Genomic DNA, 20061 nt, shown 5'->3' on the forward strand with positions numbered 1-20061 from the left:
TTCGGCACAATATTTTCTTTCCCTCCTGGAAATACTTTTGTTTAGAGGACTGAAATAGAACCACTTCCATGATCTCAAGCTTTGCAGAGGCATGCCCTCAGTCTGAATGGATACCTGGTGATCCTTTGCTCATTGGTGCCCTGTCCTTCTTTCCTTCTAGATTCGGAGACAAATCTGATCTACGAAGATGTCCACCAGGACAAAGAACCAACAGAGGCTGAGAATTTAGGCTGGAGCTCTAGTGAGTTCGAAAGCTACAGTGAGGATTCTGGGGACGACAACAAGCCAGAGACCGAACCTGCCAAACCAAAAGTGTCTTTTCAGCCCAAGGTAATAATGGACTGGTGGTGGAGGGAGAGAGAGAGAGGGAGACACACACACACACACAGAGAAAGGGTGAGACAGAGAGGGAGAACCCTATTTCCCAATTATTAGGACACACAAGAAAGGGTAAAACATCCCATCATGCTGCCAAGGTTTACCCAGGACACCTCTAGTGTTGGAGCCATTAGTTTCAGATTCTTTGTCCAAAAGGAGTAAGGAGAGAGAGAGGGAAAAGAAGAGCCTGTGGCTAGATAGAGGTTGTTACACTTGAAATATCATCTGAATGAACAGAACGATTTCGACATGGAGGTCTTTGGCTTATACTCTTGAGAACTGAGAGTGTATGAAGTATGTGTGTGCGTGTTTCTGGTGTCCATTGTGATCTGGGATATGACCTGGATTAATTGGAATATAATATATATATATTGTTGTTTTAAACATGAATCATAGAAAGGAAAGGGGGTGCAGGTGTTAAGGCCAGCAGTGGGAGAGGTGAGCTTTGAAAGTTGGACTGGGGTCTCTAGTCTTCACTGAGCCATGAAACTTACAGTGTGCTTTTTGCATCAAGTATTTTCTCTCTCTGTCTGATCACTTCCCAGCACTGTTGTGGGGATAAAGGGACGAGGGAGAGAGCTATGTATGCCACTTTTCCTCATTGGGGGAAAGACAGGATATATAACTGTATCTAACAAATAGGTTGATTGACTTATCAATCAGTCTATCAAGCCCTCTCTTTTGGATGCAGAAACCTTGTGCAGGGGTTGCTTTGGGCTATTCCCCTTTCTAACACAGCTCCTGACTCAAAGGTGACTTCTCTGATGCTTTGTGTGTGTGTGTGTGTATGTGTATTGCGTGTCACCCTTCTGCATGAATCTTGGCTTGGAATGCTTGCTTGCTTATCTGGATTTCTCTGCCTCTCTTCCCGTCTCCCCACTCTCTCCTGCTGCTGCTGCTTCTCTCATACATTTGACGCTGGCTTTTGGGGGTGGCAGCACCTTTCTCCAGATCTCCATAGACTAAAGGAGAGATACACCCGGACTAAGAGGGACATCCTGGCTTTGAAAGTTGGGGGTAGAGATATGCAGGAGCTGAAGCAAAGATACGATTGTAAGGTACTTCCCTTTCTCTGAACCTTGGATTTTTTAAATAATGATGCTGTCTTGCTGACTTGCTCTCTCTTTTGGCTGGTCTGTTGTTCACTGCTCTTATCTCCTCTGCTCTGCAGAAACTAACCTACGTTTTTTAAAAAATCGTTTCTTTTTTGGAGCTTACTTTGGTTGTCAATCTGAACTCTTTTCCTTCTTGGCAGGAGAGGGAGCGATGTTAAGAAACAGGTGGGGACTAAGATGGATCCCTCCTTTCTTATATTAGGGTTGAGATAGTTTTTTTTTTTTTTAAAGGAAGGCTAAATTAATAGTCAGAGCCATGCATAAGGGTTAGCCAGGTTGTGGTTTATTGAATTCTGGCTTGCTGTTGGGCCTGAACATATCAGTGTAAACAAACCATGGTTTGGTGGCAGCTGCAACTCACACTTAGAGGTCCTGGGCTTTAGCCCCTGGCTTATTTTTAGGTTTGAACACAGATAATTTCTCTAGCTGTCTCCCTTAAAACAGAGACAGGTGGAAAGGTATAGGGAGAGAAACAAACCAGGAACGCAGAAAACAAACTATGGTTTGTTTGGTTTTTAAGAGGATTTTTTGTGGTTATAAAGCAGCTAACTGTGGTTCACCAAATCTATAAAGTATTAAGAGCACTGTTGGGGGTGGGGAAGAGATGGTGACCCTAACTCAGAACCGTAAATATGTTTGAATATGCACACATTCACAGCCTATGCCTGAAAAGTCCTTGGTTTGAATGGATAAGTCTGGCAATTCTGTGGATGACTCTGTTGAGTTTTTAAACCCCATGCTGTTAAGGCAGCTGTTTAGCTGCTAAGGGATATCTACATTTTAGAAATAAGAAATGAATGAATGTAAGGCTGCATAAAGAAATGAGGCAGCTGATTTTGTGGAGGCTTCTCAACAGTATCTCTAACCATAACCCTAATCCTATGCAGCTCTGATTAAACCATTCAGAACTGTCACTGAAACACACCACCTTCTAGAAGTGTGTGCGTGCAATTGCCATGTCCATAATCGAGAGGGAGGGAGGGAGGGAGAGAATGATATAAGCATTTGTCTTAAATCCAGAACAGTTTCTTTAGTTGTTTTCTTGATGGAGCGGAGATTTACGCTTGAGTGTATGAATGTGCTGATGGGTCTCTTTTTCCTTCCTACGCTCTTTGCCTCACTCCACACAGATGACGCAGCTGATGAAAGCAGCCAAAAGTGGCACAAAGGATGGCTTAGAGAAAACCAAGATTGCTGTTATGCGGACTTTCTTGCATAAGAAAGACATCCCAGGTAATATGTGTATTAGATACAGGACTTTGGGCATTATTATTTTTTTTATAGCCTTCATATTCTGCCTTTCCTCTGATAAAGCCCCAAGGCAGCATCTGTAGCTCTTCTCTACTGGGTTTTATCCTCACAGTAAACGTAGGCATAAGGTTGGGGATAAGGGAGAGAGGGAGAGGGAGAGGTCAGTTCAGATAGGAAATCTCATTGTTTAGTGCAGTGGTTCCCAACTTTGGATCTTCAGGTGCACTGAGACTACAACTCCCAGGAATTCTGGCCTACACAGCGAGTGGCAAAGGCTCTGAGGAGTTTTAATCCAAAGAGATCGGGGGACGGAAGGCTGAGAACCGCTGGATGGCTGAGGTCTTGAACCAGATGAAGTGAGGCTCTTCTAACATTCTTACAGCTCCCCATAAATTTCAGGAAATCAACATGGCTCTCCTGAGCATACTCTGGTTGGCCCTCATTATTTGCTTTTTTGCATCCCTGGGTTCTTTCTTTTCCTGCTTCCCTTCAAAAGTACTCTGTTTTGACATTCGATAAAACACTTGTTTCATCATGAGAGTTTCCCCTTAGGTCACAAGTGAAACTCTCATAGACAGCTAAGCCAGAGAAGTCTGTGGAGAATCCAGCCTCAGATGCCCTAGCCTTAGGGTTCTCTCCAGGTTTTGTGTGTGTTGCAACACCAACATTTGTCATTTTGCTCCCATGGAGATCACTAGTGCATCAGAATGTGTTGTCTCTAATAAAAGAGTTTTGAGATGCCAACAGAAAGAAAGAGAGTGAAAGAAAGAGAGAATGCCTGGAGAAAATGGTTTTCAGAGGGCATGGCTTCATATATCTAGATTTTCTAGACCTCCACAACCACTCCACCCAGGTCTAACACCGACCATCTTAGCTGCATGTACAAAGATGTTTGTGTTCTTTCTGTTGACATCAGTCCTCCATGGTTAGAATCCAGGCAAAACTAAAGGACCCAGTGCCGCATAATACTGTAACAAGGAATTGCTTAGGAGTGTGGTCTTTTGGGAAGTGCCACCGAATCTTTGGAAGACCCTGCCAGGGGATGCCTGAGCCTAAGATCCTCTTTTGGCTTCAAGCTGAGCAGAACACACACTTAGGAGGCTGGTGATCTGGCTGTTTTTTGTACAGTACGTTGATGTTTCTGTTTAGATTGCCAGCTTAGTTTTTTTTCTCTCTAGTTCCTTTTTCACTTTATTGCACCATTCTTTTTTTTAATTTGGATTTGATTAGAAGCCACTTAATAGATATTTGTAAATAACACACATGACTTTCTTAGTACCAGGTCTCTCTGTCTCTCTCTCACACACACCTTCCTGCCTCTTCTGAAAGTTTGTTGGGACAGGAACCTCTCTGTTCTGTCTTGTAAAACAAAGGGAATATATACAGTACATTTATATACAGTATATAAGTTTCCAAGAAATGAGATTGGAGCAGGGAAACTGCAATCTGAAGGTACATCTCTCTCTCTTTCTCTTTCTCTGACATGCGTACACACACTGAGAGTGCATATCTATTTCTATGCAAATAGAAAGTCCGGAGAGCTTTCCGTCTGCTCTTTGGAGATGCCCTTAGCGAAGCATTCATAACCACAAAGACCGCTTCTTCTTTCCTTTGGATGATTGCGAAATATTACTGGCGTGACTCACATTACGCTGGTGAAACAAACACTTGGGGACACTCTCCAGATGGTAGCTGTGTTAGTCTGTTGCGGCAAAACTTACCAGAGGTCCTGTGGTACAGGAAAGACACACAGGTTCTACAGTATCTTTTCGTAAGCTGCAGCTTCAGCAGCCGCGTCTAACTCAATAATAGATGGAGGTTCTTCTTCTTCTTCTTGTTATTATTATGATTATGATTTTGATTTCATTTCATATAGTTTTTCTGATTTCATCCTCCCTCCTGTTTTTGGAAAAAAACAAACAAACAAAAGCAAAAATCATAGCCATTGAAATAGGAAGCACTCTGTATGGTGCCATTGTCCAGGGTGAAGAATCACCTCCAGGAGCTGGAGGCAAAGATGCCTAAAGGGCTTTTAGGTCATATACTTAGCTGCTGCTGCTGCTGCTGCTAAGGATGACTTTCTGAAGGGAAGCAACCCCTGGGTTTGTGGACAAGAGACACTGAGAGTGAGTATGTCTTCTTGTGATGCTCCCCTTGCTCTAGGGGATGGAGAGCCTAGCAGGAGTGTGCCAGAAACTGGACGGAAGCGTTCTTTATCCTGGACGGGTGAACTCTCCAAGGCCTCCAAGCCCTGTTCAGAGAGAGGTACAACCGTAGTAGTCATACTGGCCTGGATCCTGGCTCAGTTCAATCCTGTGAGATGAGATGGCATGGCTTGTGGTGTGTGTGTGAGTGTATGTGTTAGGTTGTGGCTGCTCTTCAGAAGGGGGGGATGTTGGGACTTGATCCTGCTTGCGACACTGTGCACTTTGCATGTGCTCAGGGGTGCTGTTATCGCTGTTCATCCTGCCAGAAGGAGTAATCATTTTTTATTTGGAAAATCAGCTCTGAAGCATGCCTGCCCAAAGATCCATACATCCCTGTCTCCAGCATCCACATATGTGGCCATGGGGGGGCATATGTGGCAGACACACTTGGTGCAAGAGGCCATCTTTCCTCTTTAACACACTTGTTGCATAGAGAGGATTTGTGTGTGCACGTGTGTGTGTGTGTGTTGAGGGGAGGAAGGATGGCCCTACATCTCAGGTTTTACCAGAAGCCCAATTGGGCGCAAGTCCTCCAAAGGCTATACAGCCCTCGATGGAGAGGCGAAGGCTGTGGCAGTGGAAGCTCAGTGATATAACCAAAAGGCCCCCTGCCACATGCATGAAACAGCGCTTTGTGTGCAAGGGAGTGGATAAATCCCCAGGGTTTCTTTTCCCTTGTCTATGCTATTGGTGGGGCAGAGTGTCTCCATGTGCAGGCAGAGGGCTTTTTCCTCTCCTGTACCTTAACCTCTGACATATTCTTTTGATTGGAGAGCACAGCATCTGAGCAAGACTGAGTCCCAGCAACTCTTCCTTGGCAATTTAAATGACAGTGTATGTGCTTAAACCCTAATGTTGGTCACATGGATCTGGTTGCACCCTCTGGCAATGCCGTGGTGTGGCACCTAGTGCAGAAAGTAGATTGGGCAAAGGTATGTGCTCCTTGTAGCCGCTTGTGTGTGGGCAGCCTTGTAGTTGTGTGTGTGTGTGTTGCACACAGAGATGGCCACTGGTTTGTCAGCTTTGGATGAGACCTCTGCATAGAACAAACATGTGAGGACATGTTCTTGTCTAGTTTTGGTGCCAACAATTCGCAAAGGAAATTTCAGAAGTAGAGAACTTGGAGGGTGAAAAGCTTCTGGAGCTGAATGCTCCTCTGTTTAGCCCAGGCTTGTCCAGGCTGACTGGGAGCAAAGGAAAGACCTCCAGGTTTGAAGCAGGATCATTTCTTGGCCCTGCCTGAAGATGCTGCTGGGAGTTCAACCTAGGAGGACCTTCTTCCTTCTGAGCAAGGCTTCTTCCACTATGACACTGTCCTCCTCCTCTTCGTCTTTCTCTCATACCATTTGCAAACTGGAAGTGACTAATGATGAGTGCCATATTTTGACACTGATAGCCTTCAAGCATAGTCATTGAGCCAAATGGTCAAGGCTTTGCATTTTGGTGGCTACGCTTTTTTAAAGAAAGCGAGTGTTGTCCACCATTCAGGAAAGTTATTATATTTGTGTGTTTGTATAAGGGATCTTAGTACTTTTTCCAAGGCTGCTGCTTTCTATGCCTCTCTTTCTCCCCTCAAGCTGTTTCCGTTCTGGGCTCTCCTCCCCGGATGGTTTGTGCCTTGAGTGAGCTGGGCAGCTGTTCCAAAATTAGGGAAGGAAAAAGGTCACCCTTCGCCATCGCTGGTCTATTCCTGTCCCCCCTCTCATATCCACCCCTCCCCGGGTTGCTAACACACTCTGCTTCCCTTCCTGAGCAGTCTCTTCTTCCTTCAGCACCTTCTGTGCCTGCCCCTTGACTGGCTGATCATAATGCATCTTCTCTTTTGTGGCATGCCCTTTAGAGCTGCCCCACTCCCTGCAGTGGGAGCCTGAGCTGTCAATGGGAACTGAATTGGTTTGAGTTTCGAAAAAGAGGAAGTTTGGGCATTGAGGCAGGCAAGACCGCTTCGGAGAGGTTGTGGGGGGTGGAGGTGGCAGGAGGCGCTGGTGATACAATGTGGAGGAAACGAAGGCACTGGCACCATGTTGACAAGGACTATGTGATTGTCCACTCTTCTTCCTCTTCCTCCTCTTCAGTCTCAGGTAAGGCCATGGGACAGTACAGGTCTGATTTATTTGGGATCCCTGTCTTCATGGCTTCTCTTTTGTGTCTCTCTCTCTATGTCCGTGTCTCTTGGGTTTTTTCTTTCCTCTTCAGCAAAGAATGGAACTTGGGTTTTATCTGGGGTCAAGGGCCAAACTATACATTACATATCGCCTGTCCCTTGAAAGGCAATTTCTTCCAGTACTGAGAGTGGCAGCAGGACGGTCCTTGTGCACCTCCTGCAATTGCAGGTTAGCTAGCTTTATTTTGTAATTGGTCATTGGGAGGTAATCACAGGCTTTGCAGTTACGATTGCTCAGTCACCAAGATTTGCCTCATCTGGAATGTTAATCAGAGTTCAGCTTCTGAGAGTGAGTGGGTTGTAACATATAACTTGGCCCCCAGTTACTCTGAGTCAGCATTCTTTAAAAATTAGAATCTCTGGAGCATCACAGCCGGTGGAGCTGAATCCTGTGAGCTGTACATCTTGCCTTGGATATGGCTTAGTGGGCGGGTAGGTTTCGCCTGCAGCTTGAGAACTATGGTTGGGGGGCTGTGTTCAGGTTCAGAAGGAAGGTCTGGTCCGGGCTGTGCCTTTGCTTCCCAAGTACCCACAAGCGGGCAGTGCGACTCAGTTCTTTGAGCCCTCAGGGTGTACCAGCCTTCTCGCCTTGAGCTCCGTAATTATTTGGGTGTTTTAGGAGGATTTCTCTCTGTGTTTAGCCTTTGTTGCCATGCAGGGAAAGTGGAGATGACAATTGTAGCTTTTGAGGAAAGGACTGGGTGTAATTCAGTCTCGCAGCCCTTGGCCACAGGATTGAGCTATGAAGTAATGGGGATCTGGACCCTAATGCTCCCACCTAGGAATCGTCTTTGATTCCGCAACCCGGCCAAAGTCAGCATTTGCTCTAGCCCGATTTTGTCTTAACTCTGAGTCATGGTGTCTGGCAGAAACCTCTCTAGGCCTTGTGACCAGAGACCAGACATATTACAGTGCATGATAAACTCAGGGAAGCTTGCTGCCTTGCTCAGATGGCTCCCCTGTTTATCCTCATAGTCTATATATTTATCCATTCCAGCATCATTGATGTGGACTAGAATTAGTTCTTCATGATTTCAGATATGGGATCTTTCTCAGTAGATATTGGTGGAGATGCTAGTGGTTGAACCCAGAGCCTTTTTTGTACAAAAGTGTTAGGAGCTCTGCCCTAGAGGGAATGAGTGTATCTGAAAGTCTAGTACTTACTTTCTAGTAAAGGGCTGATATAAACAGGAAATGTAAGAAGCTGTCTGATATTGAGCCAGACCCTTGTTCCACCTGGGCCTGTATGGCCAGCTCTGACTGGCAGCAGCTATGGCTGCTCTCCAGGGTTTCGGGAACACAGCTTTGTAGCTCTGCCTGGAGGTGCCAAAAAGGGGGTGCGTTGGTGTCTCCCTGAAAAGCAGGCATTCTGTTCCTCAGTTATCACTTCGCTTGCAATGAAACAGCCCCTGGTGAGCCCCAAAGTATGTATGAATGTTGAAAGGAATATCTTTCTGTGCAACAGTGAAGGAAATGCCCTCTGCACATGTTCGGGGAGGGAGGGGTTGTCTTCCAGTCCTTACAGCACTAAAAGCTGATCCTGAAGCTGAGCTGGGGTGGATCTGCATGGACTACAACTCCCAGGATCCCCACCCCATCCTCAGCTTCAGGTGTGAGAGTCTAAAAATTAAAGCAGCAACTCCCCACCGCACCCCCAAATGCTCTGGGACTTTTGCAAAGTACTTTTTGTCCCTGGGTTCATAGTCTGGGTAAAGGAGCCATCTGGGCGGTGAGCCGGAGATGGGTGATGATGATGATAAAGTGCTCTGTAGTCTGGAGAAATGTAGACGAAATAGATAGAGTGTGATGATATCAGAGAAGCATTTTATCTGTGGGAAGATAAGTCCGTGTCTCTTGTTGCAAAACTGTTACGTGGTGATGACAATAATGATGATGGTTGCAATAAATAAATGGGATGACACAGCCTCTGTCCATTTTGGCTGTGCCTGAAAAACATCTTGGAAGTTTGGGTCTAAAGAGGATTTTCTCTCTCTCCTTTTTTTTTTAAATTGACAAGCAGCAGTTGTTTATTTCAGGATTTTGCCTTCCTGAATTTTAGACCTCAAGTTGTTTTCTGGCTGGTTAATGGAACGCTCTGGGATGAGCAGGGAGGTAACTTCTGGTCCCCACACACCAGCGTTGAAAGGCTGAATAGCTGAAATTCTGTGACAGACGGAACATACTTTGCACCAAAGCGTGGAGGTTCTCTCTGATGCTAGGTGCCACTTTTTCCGTGGTCTTTCTCAGAGCAGCTTTGCAATACGGCTCCCTGAACACTCTTCCCCCCCCCCCATTGGCCATGCTGGGTGGGGCATTCTGGGGCTTGTAATCCAAAACATTATTTCCTGAGCTCTGGTGTTTCCCTCCTGTCTCTCCCCCCTCCTCCTTTCATATTCTGTCTCCATCCATCTTCCTCCCCAGTCCATCAGCTACCATGTCTTGGTGATTATTCCCTTTGCTCTCCATTCCTTTTGGCCATCTTTTAGACTGTGTTCATGTTACTCCCTTACACCACTTTGCTACCCTTTTACCAGTTTTCATGGCTGCATCCTTACAGAATCCACTCCCCAGAACTAGAGCAGACCATTAACTCCCCATCCTACAAACCCGAGGAGCCCAGAGGATAGAGCTGTGGCACCAACAGAGGAATCAAAGTGCTATCACTCTCTAGTGTAGATACAGTCATAGGCGGCCTATCCTAACCTTTGGCTTTCTTATTTCTTTTCTGTGCCAGCTTCTCCATTTTTAGACCTTGTGTTCCTTCCTCTCACCAAAAACCACATTTATTCTTCCCTCAAAGCGATAGTTATAGTTTCCCACATTCTGCCCATAACCTGTTTTCTTCCCCTTAGCTAATTGGGAAAATGTTGTGATGTTTAGCTAGGTTTAGGGGAGAGACTCACTTTTCGAGTTTCTTAAAGGTTTTGATATCTGGGGGAGGAAGAGAAGATCTTCTTTTTTTTAAGGAAATCTGCACTATTTTGCAGTAGCAGAAAATATTAAAAGAAAAACTGTGTTGTTTTGGTGAGCTGTCAACTTCGAACATACTTGCTGTCTAGTGCAAATGTTGGACGTCCTGGCAAATACTTCAAAGTTCAGCACTGAATGTCACCCCTCTGCCCCTGGCAATGCAGGAATGCCCGTGAATCACCCTGTGCTTATTTTGTCCATTTCTTTCCTAGGAGATTCTGAAGAGGAAGACATGGGGTTCTTGGAGGTCCCCGTGACAGATATGAAACAGCCGCTTCCAGAGTTGGGGCCCATGCCCCAAGGGCTGAGCCCTCAGCAGGTTTGTTTTGTTTATTGAGAGACTCAGAGAAGGCTGCGGACAGAGAGTGAATTAGATTAAAAACAAAAATCAGTAGAAGAATCAGTTTTGGATTCTTTTACCTATAAAATCCCAGTTGCAGGTGATGTTAAATCCTTCTATGTGTCTTAAATGCCTTCTCTGTATTGTGTGCCTCTGTTTTAACGTCACTGGATGCTCCCCATAGAATGCAGTCCTCTTTTGTTTTCTCCTCCTGCTACTGGCAGAGAGAGAGAGAGAGAGAGGTGGGACAATTCTAAAATTGTCTTGTGGTGGCAACAGTCAAGGATTGCTGACTTGGGCGTGGCCAGTACTGGGCATATTTCCCAGCTGAGGAGAGAGGAAGGGGGCTGTCTTGCTAAGATTCAGCCTCAAGAAGAGGAAGATCTATTCAAGACTGAGCAAGCAGAGTTTTACCTTAATTCCTGGAATCTTTTCAACTACCTTAGAAGAGGAAGTTTTAGATTCCACCCCGTAGTTGCTCTGTAGTAGTATTAAAATTGGATGTGAGGCAGAAAAGGGCTGTAATTTCTATTATATTCTGCCTTTCTTGCAGGGGGCTTGAGACGAGCATTTTAGTTCTCCTTATCATTGCTTAATCACCAGGGCAACAGTCCTGTGAGGTAGATCAGACTGAAAGGGCATAGCTGACCCAGCTGAATTTTATGACTCAGTGGGGACTTGGACCTGGATCTCCCAGTCTCAAACTGATACTCTAACCACTGTTGGGATTCTCTGAATCCTCCCACCCCAAAGCCGCTCTGTCTTTTAGTTATTACTTGGCAGTTCCATGGATGTGTGTGCTTTCTGAGTTCTCTTTGTGGCTCGTTCTTCTTAATTCTCTGCTCTTTTGTCTTCTCCATGTGCCACACACAGGTTGTACGGCGTCACATCCTTGGTTCCATCGTCCAGAGTGAGCGAAGTTATGTGGATTCCTTAAGACGAATCTTACAGGTAATAAGACTTGTGTTTCTCAGTGAACACACACAGTGCTGCCCATGACTTCTTACTCACTCTCATTTGAGGAGCTGGCTTTTGGAACTTTTTGGCCAGAGAGGAATCTGGAAATAACGTTTTTCAAGCAACTGAATATATTTATCCTATAGAAGGAGATGTGTGGGGAGTTTAAAGCACAGAGAGCTGTCTTCAAATACAGTATCTGAAAATCATCCACTGAGGAGAGGGTTCAATACGGTTCTCTGTTTTTCTGGGTGGAACTAGAACTGGAGCAGGAAAAAAAAGGGAAGTCCTTCTTTACATGACATATAATCAGACTGTAGAACTCTCTGCCACAAGACATAGTGACAGCTGCCATCTCTGAAGAGGATTAGACAAATTCATGGAATACTGTATAATGATTGTCAGTGGTTGCTGCATGCTCTGGGTACTTCAGGCTCAGAATGATTTGTTTATTTATATGTTTATTAAAAGATTTGTTATTTTCCTTTCTGCTCGCTAGGATTCTCAAACAAACTGATTGCATGAATTGGAAACTGCTTAAAAACTTGCTTTGAAAGAAGATTTTAAAGGGCCAATTTTAGAATCAGGCTTAAAAGGCCCAAGACCTTTTGAAATGTAGCAGTTTTTGCTGGATGCTAAAACCCTCAACAAAGATGGAGCCGGGCTGACTTCCTTTGGGAAGAGGTTTTACAGCCTCATCTCTTCCTTCCTTTTGCCAACAGGATTATAGAAACCCTCTTATGGAAATGGAGCCCAAAGTTCTCAGTGCCAGGAAGTGCCAGGTGGTTTTCTTCCGGGTCAGAGAGATCCTTCAGTGCCACTCCATGTTCCAGATTGCCTTGTCTTCACGTGTGTCAGAGTGGGACACCACAGAGAAGATTGGTGACCTATTTGTGGCCTCGGTGAGTGTCTGCAGGTGTTGCTGACTTGCAACCTGTTGCGTGCCTGAACAGAGCAGGGGTCCTGTACGTTCTTCAGATTGTAAACTCATGACTGATGTGCAGCATTGCTGATTCTTTCACGCTCCTTTAAAGAACAGCGAGACTTTGTTCTTTGAAGACTACAGATGCAGATGGAATAGGGAATGGTAGAAACAGCCTGTCTTCAATCCAGCCCTTCTCTGGAATCACTTAGCAGGTTCTGGGGGGTCTTTTTCTGACCCATTTGATTTCAGGGCACACCTGCAATCTTCTAGTTTCTGCGTAATTGTGTGGCTCATGTCATATAATGGTTGAACTGGGAGTTGGGGGTGCAGCTTCTGGTCCCTCCTCTTGAACCATTCATTTTGCTGGGTGAACGTGAGCGGTCGCTCTTTTTGTCGCCCTCTCAGGCTCACCCACCTCACAGGGTTATCGCGAGGCGCTTCTAGAGGGGACATGAGCAGACCCTGACATCTAACTCTCCCTCTCTGTTCTCCTCCTGCTCAAGTTTTCCAAGTCTATGGTCTTAGATGTCTATAGCGAATACGTCAACAACTTCACCAGTGCCATGTCCTTGATCAAGAAAGCCTGCCTTACTAAACCTGCCTTCCTGGAGTTCCTCAAGGTCAGAGGGCAAGGGAGGTGGCGCAGGGTGGGGCAGTGTGAGGTGCTTTGAATGGGGTGGTTACAAAAAGCTTGAAATGCATGACTTTGGAGATCTCTCTGTAAACGATAACAACCAGATTTGAAATCTTAAGAGATTAAAACCAAGCATGTGAGTTTTAGACTCTTACGTGGTTAGGTAATCAATTTAACAGATCATCCATTTTACATCTACCTACGTTTGATTAGGTAAAGGTAAAGGTTCCCCTTGACAATTTTTGTCCAGTCATGTTTGACTCTAGGGGGCGGTGGTCATCCCCATTTTCCAAGCCATAGAGCCAGCGTTTTGTCCGAAGACAATCTTCCGTGGTCACATGGCCAGTGCAATTTAGACACGGAACGCTGTTACCTTCCCACCGAGGTGGTCCCTATTTATCTATTCATATTTGCATGCTTTCGAACCGCTAGGTTGGCAGGAGCTGGGACAAGCGACGGGCGCTCACTCCGTCGCGTGGATTCGATCTTACGACTGCTTGGTCTTCTGACCCTGCAGCACAGGCTTCTGGGGTTTAACCCGCAGCGCTACCACGTCCCACTACGTTTGATTGCAAGGAGCTAAAACATAACCATTATAACAACAGTGACTAAAAGAATATAATCTCTGCTACTTTTTAACTGTGGATGCTAGTGATTCTTTTCTCAAGTATTTTTATAAACTCCTTTTGCTATTTCCTTGTCTAGTTTTATTGTTGTGGGTCACTACAATAATATTTATGCTAGATGCGAGCTTTAGGTGTTAGTGTTTTCTGAATCATAACTTTATGATTTCCAGAGTGTTGTTGGTTTCAAATGTGCTGCTTTGAAAGGAATGACTTTGAAAACCAACCAGGAAATAAACTCGTTAAATAAACTGGCCCTTTCCCTCTTGGCAGAAGAGACAAATGGCCAGTGTCGACCGGGTGACCCTCTACGGATTGATGGTGAAGCCCATCCAGAGGTTCCCTCAGTTTATCCTCCTGCTGCAGGTACGGCCCTTCATTGCTCCCCTTGCTCTTTTCCCATAGAGTGCCTAGTTCAAGGTCAGAAAACCATCAGCCCTCTGGATCTTGGTGTACTGTTACTCCCATCATGCCTCAGAATGGGCCAGGTAGGATGAGGCTGATGAGAAACTGGTACTCTAGCAACATCTGGAATCCCTTCAGTTTCTTCAGTCCTGGTCCAGCTGTGGAGCAGAAGGCAAAGCAAGAAAGGACGGAGTTGAAGGACTTGCATTTGCGTCCATCCCCAGTTCCCTAATGCCCAGTCTGAGGGAGGCTTCTGTAGGAGTTGGAAGCTAGTTTCTGAGATTTAGTGGTAGAAGGGGTAGCCATGTTAGTCTGTGCAAGCATTATAGGTAAAAACAAAACAAGCAAAAAAGTAAAAAAAAGACAAAAAAGTGACAGCATTGTAAATACTAACTTTTATATTTTTTAATGTGAGCTTTCGTGGACAAGTCCGCTCCCTCAGACACCAGACATAAGAGCCTATTATGTTTAGTGGTCTAATAAAGGCACCACCCATCCTTGTCGCCAGATGGTGTACAGACATGTCTCTTCTCTTTGTGTACTCCAGGACATGTTGAAGAACACCCCCAAAGGCCACGCCGATCGGCTGTCGCTCCAGCTTGCCCTCACCGAGCTGGAAACCTTGGCAGAAAAGCTGAATGAGCAAAAGCGCTTGGCTGACCAGGTGGCTGAGATACAGCAGCTTACCAAGAGTGTCAGTGACCGTAGCAGCCTCAACAAGGTACGATGCTGATTCCATGACTGGCCGGCGGTGGTGGTTCTTGCCCTTGTCATGGTGGTTGCAACCACCAGGCAAGCAGTAAGGACAGAAAGAAGACTGGCTAAATCCCTTGATCTCCTCCAGTTTAGGCTCTATGGACAAGATGAGAAATCCCCTGTAAAGGGGTCTCCCTTTTTCCTGCTTTAGCTTCTCTTTCATTTGCACACATTGGCTTTTTCCTATTGAGACACAATAGATTGCTCACATGCGTGAACGCACACCAAGTGCAAAGAGTGTCTAATTGTTCAGAAAGAGACAAAGAACCCATCTAGTGCTTGAGATTCCTTATCAAATAGGTCCGTGGGATAGTTTTGGCCGATTTGCTCAATTGCACAAATTGGGCAATTTATGTAGAAAATTCAGTAATTGTATGTGTGTGTCTTTGTGTGTCTGTCTGTCTGTGCATGCACACAAAGCCTCATCCTTGAGAGTATCAGGAAAGAATGTTTGTGAGGAGAAGAACATTTTTATTCCTTGTCCTTTCATTGTCAAGCAAGATGAGCGAGGATTTATATCTGTACCAGGTGGTTAAACCTTTTAGTTTTCGTTATGAGCACTCCTTCGTAGCAAGACACTTTTTTCACTTGCTGGTCTATCCCTTGCTGTTTCTGTGCCTGAGATGGATGGTTTAGAAAAGAAGGCAGCACAGAGTTTTTTTTCCACTTTTGGGCTCTGAAATGGATCAGTACAGTTGTCACTCTAGCAAGAGTTTACAGGCTTAATCCCTGAGGCAATTGCTTTGCCTCCTGTGTGAACAAGACTCTAAACACATCTTTCAAGCTCAAGTAAATATGTTTAGAAATATATAGTTTGACAATAAATTTTGAAAAGCACATTTTGAAAGAAAATAAGATTGGGAAAAAAAATGCGGAGCCTTGATGTGAATTTTCAGAGTTGTATGGAATGGACTTACAGGTGGACATAAACTGGAAATAGTTATTCCTTCACTGCCTGAAAACTTTTCTGACTTCAGAACCCATTTACACATTCTGCTTTATCAAGGGCCTGAAAGCCTGTGATTTCCTTTTTTTTTGACTGGGGATAACAACCTTTCTGAATCCACACTGCATGCCTAAATCACTAGCTATTGGAAATATTCATCTATAGGATGACCTGCATTTTAAATTAATAGAATGGGGTTCATTCTATTATTTTCTTTACTTTTATCTCTTCATTATTCCTTTCCTTCTTTCCCCGTGCTGTGCTTTTTATGTGATGTGTATTACTTTTGAGTTGTTCATTGTCATCCTGTGATACTCCGTTAATTGTATTTTTGTCTTATTATAACTCTCTCTGTGTGTGGCATCTGGCTTTTCAACTGTTTTGCAAACCATTTCTTTAGTCACTGGCCAGAATCCAGTCACCGGTTGTCACAAGAAGACCCATTAAGTTAAGATAGTTGTCGTAAATTGTGACTTGCCATTTGCCTATCCAAAGGAATAGGGAGTAGCCATCTCCTTAAGCTGCCTTCTTGGGAGTTAGATGTGTTAGGCATTACTGCAGGCTGGAGCCTAAGCTGAGGATCACAACAGATCAGAGGTTTCAAACAATTCCACATGTGAGGGCAGGCAGCCATGATAGATTTCCCTTTTCTTTCTTTCTTTTCTTCCCCCTCCCCACTTTGCTGCATTTCTCTCTCTCCCTCCCTCTTTCTCCTCCACTGACCCCAAATTTTTCCCACAGTTGTTAAATTCAGGTCAGCGCCAGCTGTTGCTTTGTGAGACCTTGACAGAGACCGTTTATGGTGACCGAGGTCAACTCATCAAATCTAAGGAACGGAAGGTGTTCCTGTTGAACGACATGCTGGTTTGCGCCAATATCAATTTCAAGTACGTGCCTGGAATATTTCTGCATGTCCTGGTGTGTTGGGGAAAAGGGAAGCATAAAGAGGTTGTGCTCTGGCATGTGGAGGAACACAAACATAAATGAAAAATGTAAAGTGACTTCTGTGCCCCTTAGGTGCAACCATGCACTGTCTCTTTGCATGCTTGTTTTGGGCAAGATAAAGCCAAATTTGGCACTTCAAAATATTATGGCCGCTAGAAGCTAAGGGTAGACGCTGCTATGATTACACCTTGCCATGAGGTGTGAGATATTGTCTGTGTAATTTGAGAAATGTTTGTGTGTCAGACCAAGGTGGGAAACCCACACACAGCCCCTCCCAGGAGTCAGATAGGATTCACCTTCCTCCAGAGTTTTAAAACAAAACAAAGCCAAGGCTGCAGTTGGACAGAGAATTTCAAGATTAGGAAAAACTGCAGTCAGAAAGCTGACAGAGGTGCAGTTGGAAGACTGGGGTGTGGAATTGACCCATTGCAAGCGTGGGAAATGAGACAGCGAAACGGATATTTATAAGAGCATAAGCCTGAATAAAGAGGAATACATCTTTGTTGCTCAACTAAGGCAGATTCATAAAGGAATTGCTGCCTTTATGACAAGTAAGAATGAAGATTTTTGTGGAGAAACGACCACCGATACAGATTGTATTGAATGCAGGTTTTCGCCAGGGAAGTGACCTTTGTTTCAATGTTTCTTTTCTGCAGGCCAATTGACACCAGGTAGGCCCAAAGTGTGGTGTGTGTTTTGCTTTTGTGGGGTTGAAGGTCTTTGTGAGAGTGCAGTTTAGCATGCCAGTCGTGGTCATGGCAGATGTCCCATGGCTTCTGTCTTCCTAGTTTGCAGAGCAGATATTAGCTCTAAGCATCCACAATGCTTGTAGTATGTACTGCAACCCTGCTAACAGGCACACGGTAGTGGCCATACATGCTGTGCTCTCTCTCTCTCTCTCTGTGTTTTGGAAAATGTTTATAGCTAGACTTTGCATTGACCTGTTGTTTAAGGAATATCTGTCAAAGAACCCCAAAACTGCTGCACGACAGAGGATTTGTGGCGTGATTTATTTTACACAGAATTTGAAAAGCGTTTTTCAAAAATAATTATTTACAGTTTCATAAAGCCCCTTCTTCTTTTGCTGAAGTAGTAAGTAGTTAAGTAAATAAATGAATAAATTCACATTTGTCACTTGCAGGTGGGGCTCTGTTACACATTCCACCACATAATGACATGCAAATAAACTATAGCCAATGGATAACACTATGCAAAACAATGCACATGCCAAATTAGTGTTGGATAATTTATTTGCGAGGCAGCATTTTGATTGTTTTGCCCGAGTCATGAATAGAGAAACCTTTCTTGCTTTGCGGCTCTTGCTCGGAAGATTGGGTGCATACGAGCTGTGGGGGGGGGGAGTGATGTGTGGCTTTCCTGGCCTAGGGATTCTGGGAGTCATAGTCTATAAAGAATGTTTCCAAGCTTGGGGCTCACTGCCGCAGAGTGATTCTGGTGCGCTTGAGCCTGCTTTGCCCTTCCTGGCTCTTTCCATTCTAAAACAAGGGGTTGTCGTTCTCACAGGGGCCAGCTCGAAATCAGCAGCCTTGTCCCACTGGGGCCCAAGTATATCGTGAAGTGGAACGCAGCCTTGCTGCAGGTCCAGGTGGTGGAAGTCGGGCAGGAGAGCAGCACCCAAGAGAAGGACAGTGTTGTCATCCAGAACGTTGGGTCAAAAAAACACACGCCAAGCAGCCAGTCTTCACACAGTAGGTGGTGTCCGCTCTTCTCTGCCCCACTCCAGATCTGCCAGCTTGTTAAGATCTGCAAGATAGGAGTTTGCTTATGTCATGTGTCTCCCCCCCCCGCCCCAATCAATTCCTCCCAACCCAAACAACTAGGCCTAACAGAGTTACATTGTAGTTAGGATACAGTTTCACTCCTTTTGTGATATAACTCTTTTTGGTTACTTACTAGCTACATATGACGTCCCTACTTAGGTATCATCATCGTCATATATGAGCGCCGGCTTATACCTTATAGGCTTCTGATTTTGTAAAAAAGTATCTGTAGTTCTCAATAATAAGAAAATAAAGAGTTGCTTCAGACAAACTAACCAAAACAGCAATGAGCTTCTTTTTTGGGTCTTAGAAATGTAACAAATAACTTCCTGAAACTAACTTGCTAAGTTCTGTTTTTTGGTTACATTTCTATCTCACATTTCCTTCAGTGACCTCAATGCCACCGGTGGGTCTTCTCTCTACTTGATTCTCTCTGCTTTTTTGGCAGGCATAGGAATAGCCCGTTTAGGTTAATTTTAGGTCTCTTTTGTACGGAAAAGTGGCCTTCAAGTAAAAGGTCAAGAGGACCTCCCAGTGAAAGTGCGCTTTCTCTCTCCCCCCCCCCCCCCGGCTCCCCTTCAGATAAAGTCTACTTGGGTCCCCCTCGCCTGTTTCAGGAGCTCCAAGATCTGCAGAAGGATCTCGCTGTGGTGGAACAGATAACACTGCTGATCAGTACTCTCCACGGCACCTACCAGGTGAGTCATGGAATTGTAGAACTGCTGTGGCCTTCATGCCTGGAACAGGCAGGCATCGGATTCCAGGACACTTTGTTGTTGTTGTTGGAGTAGGGGAGAGAGAGAGGGAGAGACATCCCTTCCCCATTGTTGCTCTATGTGAGAGACAGCGCTCGGAAAAGGAGCTGACTTGGGCCTTACGTCCCTCCCTCCCTCCCTCCCTCCTTCCCTCCCTTCCTTCCTTGCAGAACCTGAACATGACGGTAGCCCAGGACTGGTGCCTCGCTCTGCAGAGGCTGATGAGGGTGAAGGAAGAGGAGATCCATTCGGCCAACAAGTGCCGCCTGCGGCTCCTGCTTCCAGGGAAGCCAGACAAGTGAGCTCGGTTCCCCCACCCCAACCCTTGGAATGGCTTCTACGGGGGTGTCAGAGAGGGAGCTCAAGCGCAGAGAATGGTTTGGAATGGAAGGCAATGTTTTCAACTCCAGATCCCATCATCCTTCATCACTGGCCCCCTAAGGTCCGATAACTAGACCTGCAGCTACCAAGTATAATCTGAGGCTTTTCCTTGTCCTAGTGGTTTAGCTGATGAAGATGCCCAATGCTGGGTAAGGCTGAAGGAAAGGGTCAGAACACTTTGGGGGGGTGGAATTAAAGCTGCAACAGCTGCCCTGCCCATATTAATCCCTGGAAGCCCCCTTCTTTGTGGGCCTTTTCAAACATGGGTGCCAGAAAAGGTGGACAATTTCTTTCCTTTTATGGGAGCTTCAGTACATCTGGACGTTTTTGAATATGTACAAGTGATCACTTCTTAACAAGACACTTTCTGCTCCTTATTCTTCCTGTGCTGTTCTTGGACTCAGGTCTGGCCGCCCTGTCAGTGTCATGGTGGTCTTCATCACCCCTAACCCACTCAGCAAAATCTCCTGGGTGAACCGCCTACATCTGGCCAAAATTGCCCTCCGTAAGTAACCTCCTTTGCTTGAA

The 20061-nt window shown here is 45.3% G+C and overlaps 1 protein-coding gene across 19 annotated transcripts in view; it reads left to right on the forward strand.

Annotated features, from left to right (window-relative positions):
* ARHGEF10L (Rho guanine nucleotide exchange factor 10 like) overlaps positions 1–20061 on the forward strand; it is an 87305-nt gene that overhangs the window by 31476 nt on the left and 35768 nt on the right. For 4 of the 19 annotated variants that reach the window (XM_078378951.1, XM_078378945.1, XM_078378948.1 and 1 more), the window contains 16 exons: positions 161–330; positions 1317–1436; positions 2624–2726; positions 4908–5009; positions 10298–10404; positions 11299–11376; positions 12105–12284; positions 12811–12927; positions 13838–13930; positions 14517–14690; positions 16413–16558; positions 17273–17287; positions 18141–18325; positions 18980–19095; positions 19323–19450; positions 19938–20038. In XM_078378951.1, the coding sequence (XP_078235077.1) occupies positions 161–330; positions 1317–1436; positions 2624–2726; positions 4908–5009; positions 10298–10404; positions 11299–11376; positions 12105–12284; positions 12811–12927; positions 13838–13930; positions 14517–14690; positions 16413–16558; positions 17273–17287; positions 18141–18325; positions 18980–19095; positions 19323–19450; positions 19938–20038 (1935 nt within the window). The other 15 variants (XM_072977444.2, XM_072977450.2, XM_078378955.1 and 12 more) reach the window with 7 other exon arrangements.

Source organism: Pogona vitticeps, chromosome 7, assembly GCF_051106095.1.
Source record: "Pogona vitticeps strain Pit_001003342236 chromosome 7, PviZW2.1, whole genome shotgun sequence".
NCBI lineage: Eukaryota > Metazoa > Chordata > Lepidosauria > Squamata > Agamidae > Pogona > Pogona vitticeps.